General features: G+C 41.1%; 1 protein-coding gene across 4 annotated transcripts in view; it reads left to right on the plus strand.

Annotated features, from left to right (window-relative positions):
- Positions 1 to 24821, plus strand: part of LOC117272585 (actin-binding LIM protein 3-like) — a 58789-nt gene that overhangs the window by 19372 nt on the left and 14596 nt on the right. For 2 of the 4 annotated variants that reach the window (XR_013492356.1, XM_033651546.2), the window contains exons 3-14: positions 636 to 819; positions 5391 to 5503; positions 7478 to 7604; positions 8093 to 8186; positions 8640 to 8727; positions 15785 to 15843; positions 17510 to 17590; positions 18143 to 18301; positions 18475 to 18504; positions 21776 to 21887; positions 22190 to 22297; positions 24411 to 24461. Coding sequence is in view for 1 of the 4 variants with exons in the window: in XM_033651546.2 (XP_033507437.2) it covers positions 636 to 819; positions 5391 to 5503; positions 7478 to 7604; positions 8093 to 8186; positions 8640 to 8727; positions 15785 to 15843; positions 17510 to 17590; positions 18143 to 18301; positions 18475 to 18504; positions 21776 to 21887; positions 22190 to 22297; positions 24411 to 24461 (1206 nt within the window). In the remaining 3 variants the exon portion in view is untranslated. The remainder of the gene's footprint in view (positions 1 to 635; positions 820 to 5390; positions 5504 to 7477; positions 7605 to 8092; positions 8187 to 8639; positions 8728 to 15784; positions 15844 to 17509; positions 17591 to 18142; positions 18302 to 18474; positions 18505 to 21775; positions 21888 to 22189; positions 22298 to 24410; positions 24462 to 24821) is intronic. The other 2 variants (XR_013492357.1, XR_013492358.1) reach the window with 1 other exon arrangement.

Below are 24821 nucleotides of genomic sequence, written 5' to 3' on the forward strand. Positions count from 1 at the left end.
CATCATACTGTCAGTATATGTAGTAAACACAGTGTGTCTCTTTGCCTCTATCACGCAACACTCTGTAGATATATATAAGAGTATTTATCAAAAACAGGTTTAGATGCAGGCACATATAATCTCATATATGTTTTCATATGCACACACAACCATAGCATATTGTAAAAATTAGCAGATTAGATGGCTACTGGTCTAATCCCCAAAACCAGATTACAGTATTAACCCTTTGGAGGCCAGGAAGAACAACAGATTGCACTCTCAACAGCCTCATCCGCTTGGCCAACACGCACGCACACACACACACACACACACACACACACATGCGTGCAGAATATTGGCTGGAGTGAAACCTTCAGATAATTGGATTAACACTGGTGTTCGTGTCAAAGCAGGCTGACAACCAGAGTTTCTTAATTATAGCACTGTACAATTGATGTATTTATCATATGTAGTGATTTAATTAAGATATGAAATGGTTTATAATAAGAAATACATGATGCATGCACGCTACTACTCTTTGCTGTAGTGAAAAAAGACTTTCTATCACCACTGCTGCTTCACACAGTACAGTTTTATCTCCTTGTATTTCTGAGGAATGATGTGAACGGATTTATTCTTTCTCTCCGTCTCTCCAGTATGTGGCTGTGATCTGGTGCACTCGGGTTTCTTCCACCACTCAGGTGAGTACATCTGTACAGAGGACTACCAGCGGCTCTACGGGACCCAGTGTGACAGCTGTGACCAGTACATCACTGGGGAGGTGGTATCTGCCTTGGGGAGGACATACCATCCACATTGCTTCGTCTGCAGCATCTGCAGGTAAATCATGGTCCCATTTATAATAAAATAGATGATAAAGCAGGGTGTGCTTTAGGGCGTGGCTACCTTCTGATTGACAGGTCGCTACCACGGCGGTGTCCTCAGGTTCTCAGTCCAATCGACCTCTTGCTCCTTCACACCTCCACCCCCTTGTCCAAATATGGTCACATCTGCCTCCAAAATATCAAAATGGCGACGGCCGTAATGCCAGTTTCAAAGCTGCATTCCACAAACCAATGGGTAATGTCACAATGGCTTTTAAAAACAAGTGTTTGTGTGTGTGACATTTACAGGCCCACTGTCACAGACATACTAATGTCATTTCATTCCTCACATTCAGACTTCCTTTTTTCTCCACTGTGAATCAATTGATAATGAAAGATATTTAGCCGAAGTATCAGACTACAATATATTAAAAGCATTGTATGGGTGGTTTTAGTAGTAGTAATAGTAGGAGTTTTGAAATTAAAGTATCTCGCCTTTATAACACCACAGCTCTATGTGTTGTGTCCTCAGGGATCCTCTTGGCTCAGCTTCATTCCTAACTTGTGACTACAAAAACAACAACAAATGCAATTCTCACAGAGCACCACACACTGTGGTATAATGACTTTGCAAGTCTGTTCACAACTTCTTGCATACCACAGGTGGCCCTTTACAATTAAAATGCAATGATGGGACAGTCAATTCCTGTGTGTGTGTGTGTGTGTGTGTGTGTGTGGTTTCACTGAATATTCAGTGCACACCAGAGCTACTGCAGAATCTCAAAATGTGCTAAAAACAAAAAACCCACTGTGAGCAACGTTGTAATTGAAATGTTTTCACTCATTAAAGCTTGTTATATAGCTAATTTAGAGTAACAAAGTTTATTGCAGTGTGCCAGGTTTGTGCTTCACTGAAAAAAAGAAGGGAAAGGATGAGAAATAAGGAACAGATCAGATTAGTAATATACAATATCTGTGCATGTACACACACAAACTGTGATCACCCTGGTTTTAAAAAGTAAAGGTGAATGCAGTACCATGTTTTGGACACATACTTTAAAATTATATAACAACGCTTTTAAAACTAACCCTATCAACAAAGATAAGAACATGTCAATCACCTTGCAAAGAGACAACTATACATCAGCTGCTCATTTACAGGTGTTGCTTCTATCTTGCTGTAATGGCTAATGTGTTGGCTAACATTAGCTAAGTCAACAAGTCAATATGAAACTAATGTTGTTTCCCTGGCCTCTTCAGTTGCCTTGGTTCCTATCACACTTCCGTGAAGTCTAGGAGACAGATTTAAGAATAAATAAATAAAAGATCAAAATCGAGGCAGCTATTGTGATTTTTAATTACTAATATGGGTCACCCCTGCGTCCAAAATCACTTACAACTCACTATTTAGTCCACTATAGTGAGTTTGCCATTTTGTAGTGCTGTACGAATGTGTCGTGGAAATTATTTTACCTTATGTAATGGACTCCAAGTATCCCACAGTGCATCATGGAAAATAGTGTGCAACCGATTGCCACTAACTAAGCACCATATACAATCATGCATGCTAAAGGAGAAATGGCAGCTGGATGAGAGCAGGGGGATTGGAAGCTGCCGTACAAATGTAAGTATTTGAATAATTGTGAGAACAAGGTAAGAAAGACTTGGTGGGAATTCCACGAAGAAAATATACCTATTATATAATCATTTGTATTTATCTCAGAAATGCATGTTGGTATTCGTTATGGACGGTTCTCCAGCCGACATTGATCCGGCACGTTTTGACTGTGACTGTGAGAACAGAGGAAATTAATACTCTTTGAAAGTGTTTATTTCATTTAGCCAGTGAGCTCACTAAATAGTCCTAGTAGGGAATAGTGAGTAACTGAATAATTTCGGACACAACCATTGTCACAACCTAAAGACGCTGGATTCTACACTTCCCATAATGCAACTTTGAGAGCATCTTTCATTCAACCCCGCCCACCTGATAAACACACACATCTTTCAAACTCCACATGGGTTACTTTACTCAGTATAAACAGACATTTTACAACTTTTACAGACTATATGATAAATATTTTTATATAAAATCAGCGCATGCCCTTTTAGGTAGTATTAGTATGATTGTTTTTGGAGTACCAATAATTAGAGTGTAGCAGGAAGTTGATGAGAAACGACAACCAAGAGCAAACACGTAAAATTTAAGATATTGTAAATATGAAACACTTCAGAAGATATGCTTGGTGTCTGTTGTAGTTGGCTGGTCTCACTTTAGTTATAATATATCAAGTAAATCTAGTTTGGCTTCAGTTCAGTCCACTTAAAGCAGAGTTAATGTGATAAAAGTGACTGTAAATGAAGTGTGACTGCTGAGAAGTACAGTAAATATATAAAAGCTAACTGTCAGTCTGTGTATTAGATGTAGAGATGGATCATTAGGTTTTGGTTCGCTTATAGTGAGAGTTTTTGGAGTCCCACTTGTGTGTGTGTGTGTGTGTGTGTGTGTGTGTGTGTGAGTACCCACTCTACTGAATAGGAACACACTGCACTGAAATTGCGTATGAAACGTATTCATTTTGAAAATGACTGTGTCAGCGTATTGCAATAAAAAATGTGTCTCTCAAATGACTTTTTGTCCAAGCGTTGACTGAACTCCCAAAACAACCTCTCTGAATGTGTGCAGGGTGCAAAACTCTATCATGGAGAAGACAGACAACTAGAATAATATGAAGCAGGGCAGTGTATTGATTCTGACTTCCAAGGCGAGGGACGTCAACTAGACAGTTTGACACGTAACTTGATTTTCCTGCAGCTAATCAGATATCGAAAAAAAGGTACTCTACAGTAGTCACTGTTATGTGTATATTTTCCCATGCTGCCCAGCTATAGCAAAGTCTATTTGTTTTTAAAACAGTTGCTGTACCATAGCAAAGAATTTTTTGTCAGATACTTTGAAGACGTTTTGCTGATATGCTAGAAATCTTCTCAATCGCTCTTCTCACTAGACAGATCAGTTGAAAATGTTCATATATATATGACAAAATGCTCACACAGACATTAAAAACAAAATACTTATGGGCTTTTGAAATACATGATTCTCACTAGCAATGTTTCTGAGTCAACTGTAGAAGAGCAGCATCCACTTTATCATTAATCATCCTGTTTTCCTGTTTTCTACCAGAGGAGTTTTGGACCTCTCTGCTGTGATCTGCATACAGATTTGTATACAATGATAAAAAATTGATGCAGCTGTGGCTGCATTGCAGGTGCTGACCTCCGCCCTCACATTGTGTGGCTACAGCTGAACCCTCAGGCCAAAAGGCATTTCTTGTAGGTCTTGATTTATACTTTATTGCCTTACTGTATTAATATTTTAGGCCTGTCTCCTAAAGCATATTCTTTGAAAACTAATGCGCATGTGTAGGTGTAACCAAAACCGAAATACTATCAGGGGATGAGGAGAGTGTTGTGTGGAACTGAGGGATCAGGTCGATTCACTGTTTCACTGTTTGGAAAAGAACCCTAAAATATAATCCCATATCTTTTTGGATACTGAAGCTTCACTGAGTAACTATACATCTTAGTGGGGTATTTGAAAGACAATGTAAACATTTGTATTATTTTCATTGTGGTGGGAGTAAATCCTGGTTAACTTTGCATGTACAAATGAGAACAAAATGAAATCTCCAGCTGGTGTCAGACTACAGAAATACTTCTCACCTCACAGTCAACATTTTTAATTGTCACTACTTCTCTGTCATAAAAAATAAAATATATAACCATATAATCTGTTAAGATAAAAATATTGCTGTTCATTTTTTCAACCAGTAGTTTTTAGTGCTGTGAGAGCCACAAATGCCGTTCAGTTCACATCCAAAATGGAGATGGTCCCTAAAGCAACTCCATAGATCGTTTGTACAAGCAGCTTATTATGATCCATATTTACATTTGCTGTAGGTGGCATCCTCTAGTGGCCGCCCTAATTATGATGAGAGCAAAGGAGGAAGTTAGATTGGTTAGTATAAAGACCAATTAAGTCCATGTAGGGAGGAGGTTGGGGTGGATGGGTCAAACAAACACAGGACTTTGACCCATGGGACTGCCAAAATCAACATTGGGTTATTTTGTGTTTAACTTTCTTTACATATGGTAAGATAACTTATGTACATAACTTATATTACTTACTAAATGTGGGCTCACTTATTTTAACCCAAACCATAATCTTTGCTTAAACCTAACCAAACTGTGACTGTTTCACAACATTACCAACTGTGACCATTAGGGGTGCTAATTTAGGAAACACGCCTGTGGGTCATATCAGACAGCAGGAACAAACAATGTATGGTTGAAGGACTTGTTGCCAATATGTTAGGGTAGCAGTATCTGTTGTATTCGTCAACAGATGCACAGATGGATACTGTACAACAAGGGGGTGAGAGGTATAACACGTTTTTGTCATTTGGTTGAACTGACCCTTTAACTGCATGTTGCAAGAGGTAAAATTTCTGCAATGCCATGTTTGCATAGCTTAATAGAAATTTTCTGTGTGTGTGTGTGTGTGTGTGTGTGTGTGTGTGTTCTCAGGGGTCCGTTCCCAATTGGAGACAGGGTGACCTTCTGTGGGAAGAAGTGTGTGTGTCAGCAGTGCTCACACACTCTGAAAAGCGACAAGCCCGTCAAGGTCCACGGGCCAAGCTGTAAGAAACAAACACACACAAATATATGCACACACGCATGCAGACTGCACCAGACTTATACTGCACATTTTGTAAAACATAATGTGACATTTGTCAGGGATAATACATGACAAGCTGTGCAGTTATCCAAAAATATTGCATAAAGTAAAGTGTTATTTTTGAAGCATCTGTGGCACCATAGCTACTGTCCTGCAATCAAAATGTCTTTATTGTTCATTTATTTTTAACACTATGTGTGACAATAATCTCATCTCTTAAAGGCCCACTTACTAAAGTAGCCTCAGGGTGCTTTCAGACCTGGAGTTGTCTTGCTCTGGTCTGAATCAGGGACTCATTTTGTTACAAAGTAGAGTTGGTTCGTGTTCTCACAGCAGCATTTACAAGCAGACCAGATCAAATGCCTGCGCGTGAAAGCTGCTCTTGATTGGTCAGAATTTCCATGCGGGAATAATCCAGGAAGTAAACAAAACGTTGTAGAAGAATACACTTGCAAGATAGATGTGACACTTTCAAATGTCACAATGGAGGGACAACTACGCAGGTTGATTTTAGCGCTGCTCATCGTGGACTATATTGCTGTCATTGTTCATTTTAGTCAACCCATACAGTTTGAAAACGAGGCGCGGCTACAACTAGAAAACAATGTTTTGATGCACTGGATGTGCTGGATGTGCATATTAAGGCAGTACAGGAGGAGGTGCACATTAATAATCCTCCAGGACTGTAACATGCTCATGTTTAACCCAAACAATGTGTCATGTGACTGCAGTTGTTTCAGATCCAGGTCGGAACACGTTCTCACCACAAACAAACCGCACCAGAGTTTGTTTGTAACCGGACCAAGACCACCTCTTCAAGAAGGTCTCAGTCCGGTTGTTTTGGTGCACATTCAAGTGCAATTGCTGTGTTCATATCTGCCCAAATGAACCACACTTAGGGGGCAAATGAACTTGAGTTCGATTAAACCGAACCAAACGGGGCAGATGTGAAAGCACCCTGAGAGTCCTCAACACTATCTGTTGGTCTTCATCAGCAAACTGATTTTGCTAAGATGTCATTTTCCATTTCCAAAAAAAGGAAGCAACAGCTGAGATAAATAGCCCTTGAACATTTAACCTTAAAGTCTGTTGTTGCTGTAAAATGATCTTAGTATCAATGAATCCCACAAAAAGACCAAAACCAACAATGTTTTAGTCTTTCAATACTTTCCTGGAGTAAATATTTGTTGGGGACTATTTCTAACAGTGGAATAATACACATTTAGGACTGTGTTTACAGCAGCAGGGCCGTGTATATAGGAGTCGCCCAAATAAACTAGTGTCCATGCTTATGGTGATGAGGGAACATGTAACCCAGTGCAACACTGAGGCTCATTGATCTGTTTTAAATAGTGTTTAGACGCTAGCACAGAGGAGTAATAAAGCTTTGAATGGTTTGTTGGAGAAAAATATAGCAGCTTTATTCTTTGATATCAGCTGACAGAAATAAGCTGAGCTGTGCAAATACCTAAAAATAATGCACACCTCCTGGCTATTTAGTAGCAAGGATCATCTGCGGCATGATTTTAGGTCGCCTACTGATACATAACTAAAATTACTTACATCTTTGTGATTCACCCAGCACGTAAGCCTGTTTGCTCCCCTACAGGTGAAAAAACACTAGAAGAGTTCGACTGTCCACCTGCTGCAAAACATAGCCATATTCCCTGCAGCTACACACCCACACACACACACACAGAAGGTGGCCTGCTGCTCCAGGTAGTCTTGTACCCTGGTTCTGGTAGCTCCATCTGGCAAAGACAGTGTGACGATGATGACAGGAAAGAGGGATGAGGAGGAAGGAGGAGAGAAGTGAAGAGAGGTTGGTAGAGCAGGGAGAAAAGGACGGAGAGGAAGGATGATGAATGTTCAAAATGTTGAAGCTGCTCTTGTATTCTTTGTGTGTTTTCTCGTTGCTGTGTCTCCTCTGCTGTAGACTGCGCAGGCTGCGGCGAGGAGATCAAACAGGGTCAGTCTCTGCTCGCTCTGGAGAGACAGTGGCACGTCAGTTGCTTTAAATGCAGAACGTGCGGCTGTGCGCTCACTGGAGAGTACATCAGCAAGTAGGTGGCTTGATCCCCCATATGTGCTGCTTCTACTGTAGTTATGTTTGGGCTAATATCAAAGATTTTCTCAAGCTATCCACATCCTCTGTTGCTTGTGTGTGGGTTTTTATATCTGAAGCTAATGCACTGTCACCAATTTGCTTAAAGCAGGTGTTAAAATAGAAAGCTATTTGGAGCACTCTTATTGTGTCATAAGTCATGGAAAAGTAGGATTTGTTCACCAGTAGCTCTGTTATCAGTTCATTTTTATTTGCAAGACAACAGCTGACAATTATTAAGTCAGTCTTTGAATCAGCTAGATAACACCCACAGTATTCATTTAAATATTCATACTTGGAAGTCACAATGAGAAATATTTATTTTTGCTCCAGCTGATTCATGTACCTTGACTCAGGCATTCAAAAATAACGTGTTACAGGATAAATAATAGTGGAACAGGAAGCCAAATTCAAAGTGAGAACTTGCTGTTTTTATGTCCCCGGCAGGGATGGGATTCCTTACTGTGAGACTGACTACCACACTCAGTTTGGGATCAGGTGTGACAGCTGTAACAGGTACATCAGCGGCAGAGTACTTGAGGTGAGCGCACCTTTCCGTGCGTGGATTTTTGTGTATGCCTCAGACAGATGGGAACAAGAGGGAGAGTGTGCATATTTCTTGTCTTCGTGAAGGAAAGTGTGGGTTTGTGTGCACGTGTGTGTGTGTGTGTGTGTGTGTGTGTGTGTGTGTGTGTGTGTGTGTGTGACGTGCTATAAAAAGCTGCGAAAAAACGCAGCTGTCCCTCTTTAAATGACTGAAGTGTCAAGTGATGACGAAGCAGCTTTGGAAAACTAACAAAGCAACACTCTCCCGTCTCCTCTACCCTATCATTCCTTTGCTCTCTCTATTTCTTATCGCGGCCCTCCTCCTTCTTCATGCCTCATTCTTTTTCTCTGTTTCTTATCACCACTCTGTTCTCATTTCTACATTTGTGTCATTTGCTTTTGCTTGTCTCTGCCTTATTTTTTTCTGTTTCCCTTCCTTCTCCTTCAGGCTGGTGGGAAGCGCTACCACCCCAGCTGTGCCAGGTGTGCTCGCTGTCACATGATGTTCTTGGAAGGAGAGGAAATGTACCTCACAGGTGAGGAAGGAGAGGGAAGGGCAGGAGGGACAAGCCAGACAAATGGTACAATATATGTAAAACCAATAGACTTGATTTTTAGTTTAGTAAATAGTTGGCCATAGAAAGGGGCTTCTGCACATGTGCAGCTAACAGGCATAAAAATAGACTTGTAGCGTCTATTGAATTAGCTGAGCCCTGCAAGTATCCAGATGGCCTGAGTGTTTCTGCATCTGTTTGTGTGTGTGTGTGTGTGTGTGTGTGTGTGTGTGTGTGTACGTGTGTGCATGTGTGCATGTGTGTGAGACAAAGAGTTAGAGCGCAGTAGGATACGGTCACCTGATAGATGACTGCTTTCAACAAAGCACTGTAATATAGCTTATTGATCTCACATATACCACTCTTCACCACATTCAGTGGTAAAGGCACACACACACATGCACACACCTTCCCCCAGCCGGTGTTTCCTTGATACACACACAAAGGTTGGAGTCAATTACCTCTCAACCCTCGCCTCCGCTGTGTCCATTACTCTGCGCTGCCCCTGACAGAATTAATCTGAATGAAACCGACTTCGCCGGAGGTTGAAATTGAATCAGGGGCTTCTGCTTTACAAATTAGATAATGGTAATTAAGGTTAATAAGCTCAATCATGGATTCAAATGGGGTGATATGAGGACGCCGGCAAACCTTGGCTGTGGGACAAACTTGCATTTATATGCATTTTTGCTCAATATTTTTTTTAATTAACCCACCACATGTCCTACAAATTAATCCGATAAGCAGCTGTTTTGCATTAGCAATTATGTTCAGGAGGAAATGAACCGTAATGTTGGCCTTAGTGTTTATACAGAACTACGTGTAATTGGGTGGCAAAGTGATGCAGTGGTCAGCATTGTCGCCTCACAGCAAGTGGATTCCTGGTTCAAACCCAGAGTGGGGGGTTTAGAATCCCCGGTTTCTCCAATGACATGCAGTTAAGGTTAATTGGTAACTCTGAATTGCCCATAGGTGTGAATGTGAGTGTAAATGGTTGTCTGTCTCTATGTGTCAGCCCTGTGATAGTCTGGTGACCAGTCCAGGGATGTACCCTGCCTCTCAGCTAATGTCAGCTAGGATAGGCTCCAGCACCTCCGCAACCCCTCACAGTATCTGCTATGCAGCTATGTGCCCAAAACAAATTTCCCGCTTGGGACAATAAAGTTTATCTTATCTTATCTTATAAGCAGTTACAGAAAATGAATAAATGAACTACTACAGCGTCATTTTATTATTTATTCATGACTACACTTTTTTCTAGCCTTAACTTTAAAGGGATAGTTCACCCCAAAAATCAAAAATACATATTTTTCTTCTTACCTGTAGTGCTATTTATCTGTGTAGATTGTTTTGTGTGAGTTGCTGAGTGTTGGAGATATCGGCCATAGAAGTGTGCATCTACTCATGGATGAGCGGCTCATTCTGGCGACACCGCAATATGTATACATTAATGGCGGCCTTTTCGACTGAGCTGTAATGTTTGCCAGCTCAGTGGTGCGAGGTGAGCTAGCAGTAGATGCCTAGACATCTTCTGTGCCTTCTGTGATACGGTTGATGGGTGTAGTTCACTCAAGAGAAAATAGTTCCTACATGAAACCACTCACAACAAGGTCTGTGGATTATCTTGAATAACCAGGTCATGATTTCCAAAAAGAACCATTGATGTCGAGATTTTCAAATGTATCTTTTAGGCTCTTTAAGAACCACAAGCTGAGTCCCATTTCGTTCAATTATATTGAAGAGAAGGCAGACGTCTTTAGAGCTGATACCTCCAACACTTGGCAACTCACACCAAAAAAATGTAGACTGATAAATAGCATTAGAGGTAAGAAGAAAAATATAAATTTTTGATTTTGGGTTGAACTGTCCCTTTAACCACACCAGCCACAGTTTAGTTTAAGTGCTTGTACTTTATAATGTAGGAGTAAAAATGTTGGCTGTGAGCATTTAGCAGATAAATACAATATCAACACGTCTGATATGTTGAATAGAAATGAACAGTATTTCCTTGACAACATGATGTCAATGCAAATCAGCTGCAGACGAACATACTGTAGGAGTTATGGTTGTGCAAACAGGCTGCACTGGAAAATAAGAGCCCTGCAATTCTAAACTGCACAAATGTTTTTTTAAGATAATGGGGAAATGGAAACAGAAATTCAAATAGCACACACACACAGATGATTTGTCCGAACTGAGTTGACTCCAGATTAAATGAGGAGCTACTGTACCGTAACATGTGGCTGACGCTCAGTGTCCCAGAGTCGCCACACAAGTTGACACCTCCTGTTTCGCCTCATTGACATTCTGATGCTCACCTGCTCTCAGCCACCAGTAAAACTAAGCATTTGCATATTGTACCTGAAGTGTGTATATGTGCATCTTAATCTACGCCTGTAAATACATGCAAGTGTCATTTCCCAGGTATGCTGTCTATCTGCTTGTATAGATGTTTGCACATTTGCGTCTGCATACAAATGCAGGTGTGTGTGTGTTTGTGTGTGTGTGCTGAGCTCTGGTGAGCTGCCCCAAGGTTACATCCACTCCTTTTGATGACTTCAGACATGTAGGAGGGCTGAGCAATCACCCTCGTGAGACACACTAAATTACGACACACACGCACACACAGGACATGCGCACATACATCCAATCAATCTCATGATGCATGTCTGGAATAAGAAGTGGTGTTTGCATGTTGGTGTGTGTGTGTGTGTGTGTGTGTGTGTGTGTGTGTGTGTTGGAAGTGGGGGGTGGAGAGGTATTTTATGAACTAATCATGAATGCGCGATCTTTTAAAGAGGATGGATGGATGGAAACCGTGTTTATTGTTCCCTCAGTTGTGTTCTCATTATTCAGCATTGTTCAAACATCTGAAAACCTTTGTGTGTCTGTGTTACTTAACCTCCAGTGTGAATAATGGTTACGCCTCCACTGTGTTCTCAAGGATGTTGGCCTAACATTGGCAGCAGGTCATGGTGGGTCTTGCCTGGGTGGTTTTAATGTTGACTCTCAAGCTCTGCACCTCCAGGTTTAGTACTGCACCTGAAAATGTGAGTCTTCATTGGTGTAAGCATTGATACATTTTTCACTAATTGATTGTAAAAATGTGAAACTAATATCTTAAAATCATTTTATTTTTATCAGCCCCAACAAGGTCACAGCTGGTATTGTTTTTACCTTGTGAGTCTCTGCGTGTGATGGCGAAATGTGGTCCTGGGGACACCGGTTGTAGCGGGAACTTCTATAGATGCAGTTTTTCTTCAACAGGTGTTATATGTCTGTCTAATGTAGAAAGATCTACCAATGTATTCTCATATGGTTTGTATGATATCCTGTGAATCTGCGCCCCACGAATGACGCCACGTCCTTAACGTACAGTTGCGTAGTTAGCGTAAAGTTATGGAGGTTAGGTTTAGGGATAGAAACATGGTGAGGACATAACTTTAAATGACTCAAAGTTCACACATTCGAACATATGACTCCAGTGGAAAGTCCCTGGGATAAAGTCCAGGTATTTGTGACCCATCCATCAGTCCAACCTGCCTCCTTACAAGACTCTGGACTGCTTCCTTGTTTATTGCCGTCAGTGCATTGGTCACACGATCACAGCCTTTCAAAATACGTGAGATATATACGAATTTGGGTGCATTGCTTTTCGTATGAAAACGTTAGAAAAGTTTGTGAACAACCTGGATTTATAGCATCACAACAGTGTAAGCTGCAGTTTTGAAACTTTACAGGTATGTAGTTAAGATTAAAATAAAGGCTGATTTCGAAGATGAGTGTGGTCCAAGCAAGGGGACCGGAAAAAGGGGGATAGGAAGTAGGGAAGGGGCGGGTCGTTGTATTGCAGCTGGAGTGATCACTTTACAAGATGGACTCTATTTCATTCTAAGCTTCGCATAGGGGTTCTGCATCACCTTCTCTGGGTTTTCAAATTAATGACCCACTTGTTTTACAATGTGTTTTACTTGTTACATAAAAATCAATAATTTCATGCAATATATTGATTTAAATCTGATATTATTGCTTTCGCTAAGTGTCTATGATCAGAACTGCATCCATAGCAACGGTCTGTTATTCAGGAAGATTCCAATATTCAGCAAAGCTGTGATATAAAACACAGAAAACAAGCACATTTTCCCATTTTAGAAAGTGTTACCAACAAATGTATTTTTACTTTTTACATGATTCAGATATTGTTGATTATCAGGTAATTTTCTTTCGGTCAGCTAGTAGATCAATCACTTCAGTTTCAGGTTGAGTCAGGTAGAAACTGACTGTAGCTTAAGTGCATTTGTGCACCTTTACCTCATTCTTACTCCCTCAGTAAAGACATCAGGCAACAGACATCAGGAAGAAAAAAGAAATCATAGTACATATCTGCCTGGTAACATTAGCCTGATGTGGATGCTGTTGCTCATGGCAGCATGATTCAGCAAAAAGCAAAACTCCTTAGTCATTTAAATATCTGCTGCTTTATAGCATTAGAATTTCAAATGATATAAGCACAAATGTCGATATATATTGCTTTCACTGGCTGCCTTCATCCCTTCTTTTGAATATCACCACTTTCAGATAAAGAGGCCTGGTTTGTCCACTGATTAACCTCATTTTGCATAAAGGCAATAAAATAAGAGTCTGTCTAAACACAGCTGAGGCTGCTAAATGAAAATGCAGAGAAGGACTCAGGAGTTTCATTTGAATCATTATTTTGTGACAAATTTCCGGCAGCTAATTTCCTCAGAACTGATATGCAGCGCTGTTGTTTTGGATTGAATTCCTTTCCTCTGCACCATTTAGATTCTCCTCATCCAGGAGATAAAGGATCCCAAGTCCAAGGCCATACATCTGTTCGGCAGCAGGGTTGAGGAGCGTGGGTGGGACGGGGGTGCACTGAATCACCACGCATGGTTTCTGTCTACAGTATTGATTTTGTGTGTGGGTGTGTGTGAGAGTATGTGTGGTTGTTGCGTGTGTGTGTATGTGTGTGTGTGTGTGTGTGTGTCTTTGTAGTCTCTGTGTGTCTGTGCTTGTGTGTGTGTGAGTACGGGTCAGATTTATGATGTTGATAGTAGTTGTTTATTAGAATCATGATCAGCTAACTGAGTCCATTCAGTTTCTGCGTTGCCCAGAGGACTGAGAAAGTGTGTGTGTGTGTGTGTGTGTGGGTATGTGTGTTTGTGTTCAGAGCGGATATATTAACTGTCATTATCACTATCAGCTCCACATGCATACAACATCCTGACATTAGTGGTTTATTGTTATGAATACGACCTCATAGCTTCATTCATTCCCTCTTTCCTCTCTGGCTCTATCGTAAAATTTCCTCCTCCCTGTTTCTTCTCTCCTCACTCAGGCCGCCTGCTTTATTCTTCTTGTCTATCTCGTTATGGTTCAGTTCAGTTCAATTCAAAAAACGTTTTTTTAAAGCACAGTGCTGTCAAAGCGGGGGCTTAGCATATGTGTGCACAGGGTATGCAATAACTGTGCATTTCTATTTTACAAAAGAAATAATGATGGCAACATACAGTAATTTTATGCTACTTCTCTTCCTGTCTCTTTCTCTCTTGCTCCATGTCTCTTTTACACAGTGATTCATGATTTGGGCTAAATTTCTCACTTGAGTCATTTATTGTCTTGTGCTTTGGACTAAATGCTAATTTCATCATGCTAACATGTTCCCAGGGACAATGCTAACATGCTGACGCATAGCAGGCATGTTTACTATAATCACAGTCTTAGTGTGTTAGCATGCTAACATTTACTAATTAGCACTGAACAGAAAGCACAGCTGAGGCTGATGGGATTGACATTAGCTTTGCAGGTATTTGGTCGTAACAGTATTGACCAAAGTGTTTCAACCTGATGATGGCGCTAGATCAGGATTGTCACAGTGAAAACACTTCCCCTGCGGTGATGAAGGGTGGCTCAACAGTGTGATATGTGTTGTTACCACCATTTACCCCCTGTGACCCTGAGAAGGATAAGCGGTTACGAAAATGTTTTTTTTTTGTCCGTTGACACTTTGGTTGCATCTGGTTGCCATGCTACAGAATATTCGCACAAGTAGAAATATCGGCACAAGGTAGAGAACTTGCTCTGGATGAAGGGAAGGATGAAGCATGAAGGGAGAGAGTACAGACCCGCTGGTTGAGTAATCATTTCTGCTCCATTGTTCTGCAGCAGTGTGACAAGCCGGTCTTCGTTGTATTTGTCCCGACCCTCCTCCACTGTGATCTGGGTAAAAAGTGACAGTGACAAGCGCAGCATTTTATTCAAAGTTGAATATTTTTCAACATTCAGAGACCAGAAAAAAATGGCAAACATGCAGTAGGAAAGACACTCACCGCCTCATCACACTGCTGGCACTTTTGTAGTACAGTATAGTGTAAATACATTGCACTCCTGTAAAAAAAACATGGACATAGCAGTAGTGACTTACCATCCCTTGCCATTGCCTTGTCAAAAGCATGGTATTGCAGTACTGCAGTGATGGCAACAGCCCTACACCAGAGGAAATGTTAAGGATCGTCAAAGTTGTAACAACAATCCTGACGGGAACATGAATGCGTAAGACATTACAGTCAAAATCACAAAAAAACTCTTTGTGGCTGCAGAGAAAAAGTGCGAGGATCAACAGAGATGGTGGGATTCATCTTCTGGGGGCCATGAATGTCTGAAATAAGTTTCACTGCAATCCATGTAATGGTGCCTAAGTACTCTCTTTGTCTTCGTCTGTATCTTCCTCTGTTTATTTGTGTGGGGAGACAAGTAGACTTACATTGTCTGTCCTCAGACCAGACAAACTGCCTCCACAGTCATATGCCCTGCCTCCTGCGTGTGTGCTGTTGATTGATGTTGATGCACTTGAGAAAGGCTGATCTACTCTTCATAGGATCCCATAAAACTGTATGGCTGCTGCCCACACACAGTAAACAAAATAGACAGAGCTAAAATTGTGTGTGTGTGTGTGTGTGTGTGTGTGTGTGTGTGTGTGTGTGTGTGTGTGTACTCGTATGTGTATGTGTGTGTGCAGGTTCAGAGGTTTGGCACCCCATGTGTAAAGAAGCAGCTCAGCTGGAGAGAAAACTGAGGGTGAGCGATACTCAAAATACCCACAACCCTCTGCCATTGCTCTCTATTTCTGTTCCTGTCTTCTCTGAGTCTCTCTCTGTCTGAAATGTCTCATTCTTGGTTTACAAGCTACATTGTTCTTTGCATTATAAGAAACTTAAACAAAGCTGCCCTCCAGATAAATGTAATATTGTTTTTTTTATCTTGCTTTTATCTAAGATATCGTGCTTAGGACCCCTTTTTATATATTTTACAGGACTACGTGCAATTTATGTCACGGAGGAATTTTATAACTAGTCTTATTCGTGTCCAAAGAGCCTTTCTGTGTTTTCAAAAGGCACTTTGGCCGCGTCCTGCTGGGGCCAAGAGATACACTACCATGAAAATGCAAATAACAGAATATGGGTTCATCACATTAGGACAGAGGAGGAAGCTGTTTCTGCTTTCCTCCTTATCTCTTTACGTTCTTTGTATATAAAGATTATGCAAAATGTAAAAATGAACATAATAAAAACTGCATTATTTTTCTTTTTTTTTGCACTGCTCAGCTTGTTTAAGTTAAGATAATGAACATTATTTGAATGATTGGTCATTATATCTCTTTGTTATTGTTAACATTGTTCTGAGAGTGACATTATTCTCCTTAGTGACACTGGATGGGAACAGTCATAAGCATTACTAAGTTATACTGGTATTTATAGCAGTTTCAGGGATATACTCAAATAAATAAGGCTGCAAAAAGGTATTTAGGCAACTTTAGGGTCCGCTATTTAGTTTAAGAAATTCAATCACACACAACACTAATTTTTGTGTAGATAAATTTTTTTTTTATAGTGAGCAATCTTAAATCAAGTTGAGCCAACAAGTAGTTACAGTGTCATTTTTCTTGTTGTACTTGTTGTTTCCTAGTAAAACAGATTAACCTTAGATGTATAAAGAGAACTGGATAAAGTGTTGGAGGTGGGGCCCAGTTCATTCCACTGACTTAAATGGGCATAAAAAGATTTAACCTTGTGGCTTTTCTAGACTTTCATAAGATAATCAGACCCAATGGATCAAATTCTGATAGTGAAACAAGTCAAATTTAAACACACTGACTTCAAAAAGTCTTTGAAAACTCTTTTTGGACCCCATGGCGTCACTTGACAGACCCAGACATTTTAATTCCACAGTTTGGCCACTATGTCAAATTGGCTTTAAAGTCCAGCGCCTTTCCTGGGTTCTTAGATTGAACATTTACTCAACACATATATGTAAAGGTTCGGAAATGGCTCCATAATTTAGGAACTTAAATTCACAGAACTTCTGACTTCATGAATCAAAGCTAAGTGTTGTAAGTTATTAGGCCCCAGTCGCTTTTATTAAAGCCAGAGACTGGTTCGGTTCGTTGTCTCAATCAAAGTTTTTACTTTTCACTAAGTCATCTCAACTTGTTATCCCTGTTTATGCTCAATTATACACATTATTTTAGCATTAAGTTGGAGCACCCAGCAGCTTAGTGGGTACTGTGGGTAGACCCACAAATTGCCCACAAAAAAAAAATAATTTAACAAAAGTGTTATCATTATTATTATTATTATTATTATTATTATTACTTCTTTAAAATCTACTTAGATGGATGTTGTATTTGAGCTAACTTTACTTTGACCTCAGGCTTGCTGTGTCTCTCTTACATCTGTCCCACTAGCTGAGACGGACCTCTGAGACGGCGTCCATTTCTCCTCCAGGCTCCTCTCCTCTCCTCGGCTCCCCTCACCGGCTCATCTGTGTGAGTGCCGCCGTTGCCATAGTTTCGCCAACAATTTTGTGGTTACGCCCTCAGCTGTCACTGTCACAGCCTTCAATCAAAATATGACTGACAGCGACAGAAGCACAAAGAGTCCCTCAAAGCTCTGTCTGTCGACCCTATCTGTGTCTGAGCAGCCTTTCTGGTCTGTTTGTCTGTCTGTTCGTCTTGCCACCCGTCTGTCCCTGGGGGAGTCCTTAAAACACCTTAAAACCTTTAGAACCTTTTTGATTTTGTCTGGCTTTTCTCATTGAAGATTGGTCTTGAACCGTTTTTTGGTCTTAAACTGTTTTTGTTTTCTTATCTTAGTTTTCCGTCTATCTGTACGTCTCTGTTTGTCCACCAACTGTCTGTCTATGTTTTTCATCACACCTTTTTTTATGTCTCTGTTCATCAGTTTTGCTTCCTGCTTGTGTATGTGTGTGTCTTTCCATCTGAATTTCTATTTACATCCAAAGTTCTATTTATGACTCAATTTCCATTTCCTCTCCGTCTCTCTGTCTCTCTGTCTACCAATCTCTTCCTCTCTACCAGTCTAAAGCTGATGGTGATTTGGACTATAAGCAGCTGGCGGCTCTGCCCCGGGTCAAAGCCATATACGACATCCAGAGGCCTGACATCATCCCTTATCAGGCCGACCATGCACACACACACCTCTCAGATGACACTCTGGAGCGATACAGCTGTGGACAGGTACACAAACACACAAACACACACACACACTCATACACACATAAAAACACAATCAATAATGAAAGTTACAGCTTTAGCCGCAAACGTCAGATAAAAGGAAATTGACCATAACTCTCATTTATGATAACTTTATATGACGAAATTACTTTTTTTTTTTCCTCCCTCTCGTCCAGTCACTGGGCTCCTTATCACCATACTCTCATGTGAGTACTTCACCCAACACTTTCACTCCAGAGGTATATTTTACTCGGAAGTAGTAGCTGTACTTCACATGTTGTGTGTTAGCATTTGCAAGGAGCGGGGAGCACTCTCAGTATGATCCATGTCAGTGAAAGTCTTCATGAAGGACTTAGAGATTAATAACATCTACTAATATATGCAGAGTGATCATTTAATAATTGGAAGTAAACATTTCACGTAGACTGTGATGATGATACAGAAGTTTATCGTGTTATGGGCCAAACGTGACAGATCCACATGAATTAGTTCAGTCAGACAACTCACATTTTAAAATGTTTATTTCAACAGTAAAACCTAGTTAGAGTCTAGACTCCAGCCTTATCGCTCCCTGCAGATATGTTCATGTGAGATATTGGGGAGTGATGATTAAATATTTCCCCCCTTAGCCGGACTTCTGCACCCTGAAGTATATAAAGTAAACATTTTGGAAAGCACAGGAGTGGCATCAGTGCCCAGCAGATAACCTGAGGTGAGGTATTGGTATCAGGAGAGACAGAGTTGGATCAGTGTATCCCTTATTTTCTGCAAGTTTCAAATCTCTGCAGGCTGATTCTCATAGAAATGAACTGCTAATAATGGCTGACTGGAAGATAGGACACAAATCTGAAAAATGATCATCGTTTAAGGGAAGAGACACCTTTCCATTTTGGTGCAGATGTTTTTTTTTTTTAAATGAGATATAATGTCTTGTAACTTATAAAGTGTTATTTTTTTGTACCAGGACAGGGTAGCTTTTTTTTTTCCAATTTCATTCAAGTTTTTATTTGTTCTAAAGGCTCAGTAAATGGCATACATGTATTATTTTCTGTGCATACATGAATACAAGGCACATATTTTTATAATATGAATGTGGGCCCCAGTACATTAAAAAAATAACAAATAAGTCTGGAGGGAAAGAGAAGAAAACAAACTGTCAAACAATAACATGTCACAAATATGTCCTCGTACAGGACTCTGCAGGGTCCCATAGTCACATCATGATTATGTAGGCTTATGTTCTGTATTGATATGCGTTCATAGTGGGTCCCATGGGGATACTTCTTTCTCCTGATCGCCATTTGTTCTACTGAGCATACATTCATAAGATGCTATATCCACCACTGCATTAACCCATTCTTTCAATTCCGGGGCCTTGGTTGTCTTCCAGTATCTTAGGATAACTCGACAGACAGTTATTAGACCCATAATAATAACAGAAAATTCACACTTGGATAGGTTTTTAAAGGGATTTATGAACCAAACCAACAACTTAAATTTTCTAATACTCTAATCCAGAGTGGTCTGACCAAACTACATTCCCATATACAGTGCAGGAAAGTTCCTATTTCAGTTTTACATTTCCAACAGCTCTTGTTGTCTAAAGAGGCAACAGATAGGATTTGTTTTTTTAGCTTGGCGCCACCTAGCGTCAGCGGTGTTGCTCGCACTGTCGCAACGACCAAATTGACCGCGGGTATCAGAGATAATCAATAAAATGTAGGCTGTAAAGCCACCAGTATACCTCTGTGTATATGTAGAAAGAGAAGGTGTGTGGACACTAAATATATGAGTAAAGAGACCGAGCAACAGTTATCAGATTTATCTGAAGAAAAAACAAATAGTAATGCAAATAATTATACCAGAATGCACAGTATCAGTACAAACAACTCACAGTAAATGATACCAATATGCACAGTATCAGTACAATCAACAGTAGACACGTAAGGGATAATGTATAGTGAGCCGGTGGAGGTATCACTGTCCGAGGGCTGCCGTAGAATGGCAACGAGGATGTCAGCTGACCAACACTCGCTACCCGCTCCCTGGTTGCGGCGATTTGCGATGCTGGCCAGCTAGGAATGAACTAGCAGCCAGTACAGTACAGTCCTCTCTCGTCTAGCTAACATTTAGCCGTGTTACTTACCAATCCATTAGAAAGAAAGCTAGCTGGACATCGGTTTTGAAGCCTCTTTGGTCACAGAGCTCCCTCCATCTCTTGAACGCCTGACTGAGGTTTACTCTTGTTTTTCCTCTTCTTTTATCACTCTCCTTTTTGCTCTTCTTTGCCTCCTCAGACAGAGGAGCTCCTTTTCTTTCGCTAGGCCATTTTTCACTTGTCTCCAAACTTTGTCCGTCTGCCATTGTGCTCCTGACTCAACTATCTCATGCCCAACTCCTCATAAGGACCGGCTCCAGTCCCTGATTGGCTGACCGACCAGTTTCGCAATACATGACGCGTTTCCTGCCGTAAAGCAGATTTTTTTCCGCGAAATTTCGCCCCTGATGCCAGAAGCTTATTACAAAGACTGCAAAGCCACTAAGTAACCTATGTAAACGCTGATAGTCTGATTTTACTGTGGCCACTACCCTGTGCAACCCACATTATTTTCATAATGGTATATTTAGGAAAAGATGCTATCTGTTGCCTATTTAACACCTTAATTCTGTAGAGTTGTAACGGTGTACAGTGTTTCTAGTCGTTAAACTAAGCTAAGCTCACCAGCTGCCAGCTCCAGTATCATATTAAGTGTACAGTTATGCAGGAGGTGAACTGTTAGTTTTTCGGCTGGTCTTTTTTCCTCTCTTTATGTGGCCCTGCAACAGGTAAAAACATACACTCTGTAAAATAAAACAACAACTACACTCCGTTTAGAAATGATTAAAGTAGCACCTCATTGTACCAGAGGTAATGTGATTCAGCAGAGAGAACTTGTGGGTGTTTTTACATTTCACATTAAAATAAATCAATCAAATCAATGCATCCAGTATTTAAAACATTCCAGTTAATGAGTTCAGTACCAGTTAATATAGCCTGTAAGCTTCCAAGGCAGGCTAACAAAGGGGATGTGTTTTGGTCATTTTGCTAACAAAGGGAATGGTGTCCTCCTTCAGATATGTGTGTTATCAATCTTCTTACTGAGGTTAAACTGTTCCTTTAAAGTATGGTCTACTTTGTAGTTAAAGGGCTATGTCACCCAAGGGAAACAGTGTGCTGTCTGCAATCTTTCCTCACAACCGGTCACACATCACTGACCAAATATCCTGTCCGTGTGTGTGCGTGTGTGTGCATGTGTGCACTAAGGGAACTTCTTGCAGCACATGCACAGTGTAGAATATTAAACTGCTCTCAACATGATTAAAATTGTGTTTTGAAAAGAGCCTTGTGTCGTCCAGTTTACTGCATTTAGTAAATGAAAGCACATTACTCTAAGACAGCCTCTTTCTCTCTCCGTCTCCCTCCCTGTCTCTCTCCAGGATCTCTTGGACGGTGTGGAGCTTAGAACGAGGCGTTCCTCCAGCTCTGCCTTCACTGACTCTCCTGCACACAGTCGCCACGGAGGCTCCCCACTGCATTATTATCTCCCCGGTAATGTGCCCACTCAAGCGAAGACGCCCACCAAATTCACACACACATATGCATGCAGAAAATATGAGGTCCCTACCTTGAGAGCTGTAGCAGCTCTTTGAGTGGGTGCGACGAGTGATCATGTCCTGTTTGGAGCCCCAGGATTCCCTGCAGCACCCCTGACACACACACACATGCATACACCCTCACATGCATGTAATTCATTAGGTTATTAGTGTATCTGTCTGTCTGTTTGGGGACGCGGGCCATTCTGTTGCTCATGCTTTGGTTTCTCTCACTGTGATTGGCTGCGCTGGCTGCAGGCAGTGAGAGTGGCAGGAGTTCACCCTATTACAGTCAGCCAGAGCCCAGGTGTGCCACACCCACCACCACCACCACCTTCCAAGCCCCCAAGCATTTCCATGTGCCAGGTAGGCTGTTATTCGCAACGCTGACCCCTGACCTGTTTACTAACCCGAGTTTACCCATGCCACATCAACGTGACCGACCCTCCGAACATTAACACATCTTTAGAGTCCAGACTCTATCGAACCATGAATCATAAAACGTATTTAAATCCTAGCCAAGACCCTGACCCACATCCTGACCCCAGATCCACACAAGCTGCTCTCCTAACACACACACAGCCTCATTCCCAGTGAGCATTTAACCTGTCCATGGTAATATGACATTTTTATTAGCGTTATTATAAAAGTTAGTTGTTGACAGAAATGATTTTTGACAATTGATTCACTGTCATTTTTTAAGCAAACATGACAAAAGAAAAACAAATCGAAGACTTTAGACTGTGGGAAACTGTGGCTGGTATTTTCCCCTTTTTGCGTTATATTTATTGAGATATAATCCATAATGAAAATGATTGTGATATGATTTTAGATGCTGAAAAGTCTCCCACACCACCTTAAGGCCAAAAGACACCGAAACAGCTGCACCCAGTATTTTCTATGTACAACCCCAACACACTCGTGAATGTGCTGCCCCAGGACACTTCACACCACTGTCATTTTTCCAACCTCCCCACCCCTGAAAAACACATTTCTTTCCCCACTTGCTTCCTGCTTTGGCATCCCAGCTCCCGTGGCAGCTTGACTCTTCACCTCTTGCTGTTGCTGTTTCTTGTGTGTGTCAAAGAATGGATGAGGAGGGACTAGCTGTTGAGTTCAAGAACACAACAATCCTGTCATTCTTGAGACAATGACGAGAAAATATATTGCCTGGCGAACCACAGCTCTAAAATTAAGCTCAAGTAGTGGGTATACACACATGATTTTATGCTAATGCAAAAGTGGGAAAAGTACAGATCTATTAGTGAAAGTGGTGTGTGGTTCTCTGTTGATGCACCGCAGCACAACGCTTCGTATTGGTTCTAAGGGTGGCCCTTGATGTGCATCATATGATGCGCTGGTGCTGCGGCATCCATGTGTTTCAGCTTAAGGAGAATAAAATGAATTATCCATCCATAAAAATGTAACATATCCTTATTTCATTGTACTCCAGCAGGGTTGTCTGTATCTGATTTATCTTACTGATCTGGAGCTCTTGTATAACATATGGGCACTTTAATCCAACAACTAATACCAGTTCATTTTATTTAAACACTCTATCATCCCTCCATTTTATCAAGTTAATGCCTCTCTTCCCTGAATGCTTCACTCTGTCTTTGTTCCCTTCACTTTAAAAGGCCTTTACTTTTCACTGCAAGCTGTGCGTTTGGTTTCCCTCCATCATTCCCTCCTCCTGTCCTCAGCCCATCTCTCACTGCATGTTTCCTCTCTCCGTGTTTTTTTTTTTTTTTTTCAAGGCTGTTATTCCTTGCCAGCCTCTGCGACAGCACTCCCTTCATGCTTTTCAACACGGAGCAAAATGTATTTGGTGGATGCTTTTATCCAAAGTGCCTCACAGTATCACGAATGCATACAAATTTAGCATGGATGGTCCACTGGGAGTCGAACCTCTAACTTTGGAAGGTTTAGTGGCATGCCCTGTGCAGAATTTGGAAGTCATGAGTGTTTGTTTTTTTGCTTTATTTGTTGATTTATTGCAGCTCATGACACAAACTATTTTTAATTTACTGTAATGTATTGGTGTGGTGCTTCTCCAGCACTCAGCGCTGAGTGATTATACAGTAAGCTCCACCAAATGAGAGCTACAAGAGGCCACATGCTCCTGCCTTTTTTAAGTTTGTCCCCCTTCTCCCCTTCATCTTTTCCTCTGCCTCTCCATCCAGCCTTTAACTGCTCTCCTCCCTCTCCTTTATTCCTGTGCCATCTGCTGCTCTTTCCAGTAATACGCCTCTGAATCTGTATTAATCAGCCTCTCTGCACGTCAGTCAGGTCGTCTGGATGCATGGCACTGTCTCCACCACAGCAGTTTATTACCCGTGGTGTCAGCTTTACGGTTAAGGAGACTGTAAATGTATACAACTAGATTGGTGGGACGGGAAGAATAAGGAATTCCAGACTCCTCTCCTCTCCCTCTTCCCTTTACTTCCCGCACTCATTCTCCTGTTGTCTCTGTTCTCAGCTTCTGAGGAAACCAACATCTACAGGAAACCCCCCATCTATAAAAGACAAGGTTAGTCGATTCCTCACAATGTTGTGCTTTTTATAGCTTTCGTCAGGCTGTCTACTTGTCAGCCAGTCGGTTGTCAATGTATTCTCAGTATGAAACATGCTTCTTTTTGTCTGATTTAATGAATCAGTTTGAGCAAAGATCTGTCTCATATCTGGTGCATCTGATGACATTCAGTCCTCCTCTACAGCTTCTCTCAAAGGAACGTAGTCAGAGGAAGTGAAAGCATTTCAGCAAACTTTCCCTTTTGTGCGTGTGTGTGTCCCTTTGTATCATTCTGGTATAATTCTGTGATCACACTCTAAATTCTTAAGTTTTTGTGGGTCCATGAAAGCAGCGCAGGTGGAGCTCTTCATGAGTTTA

The sequence above is a fragment of the Epinephelus lanceolatus genome, chromosome 11 (assembly GCF_041903045.1).
Source record: "Epinephelus lanceolatus isolate andai-2023 chromosome 11, ASM4190304v1, whole genome shotgun sequence".
NCBI lineage: Eukaryota > Metazoa > Chordata > Actinopteri > Perciformes > Serranidae > Epinephelus > Epinephelus lanceolatus.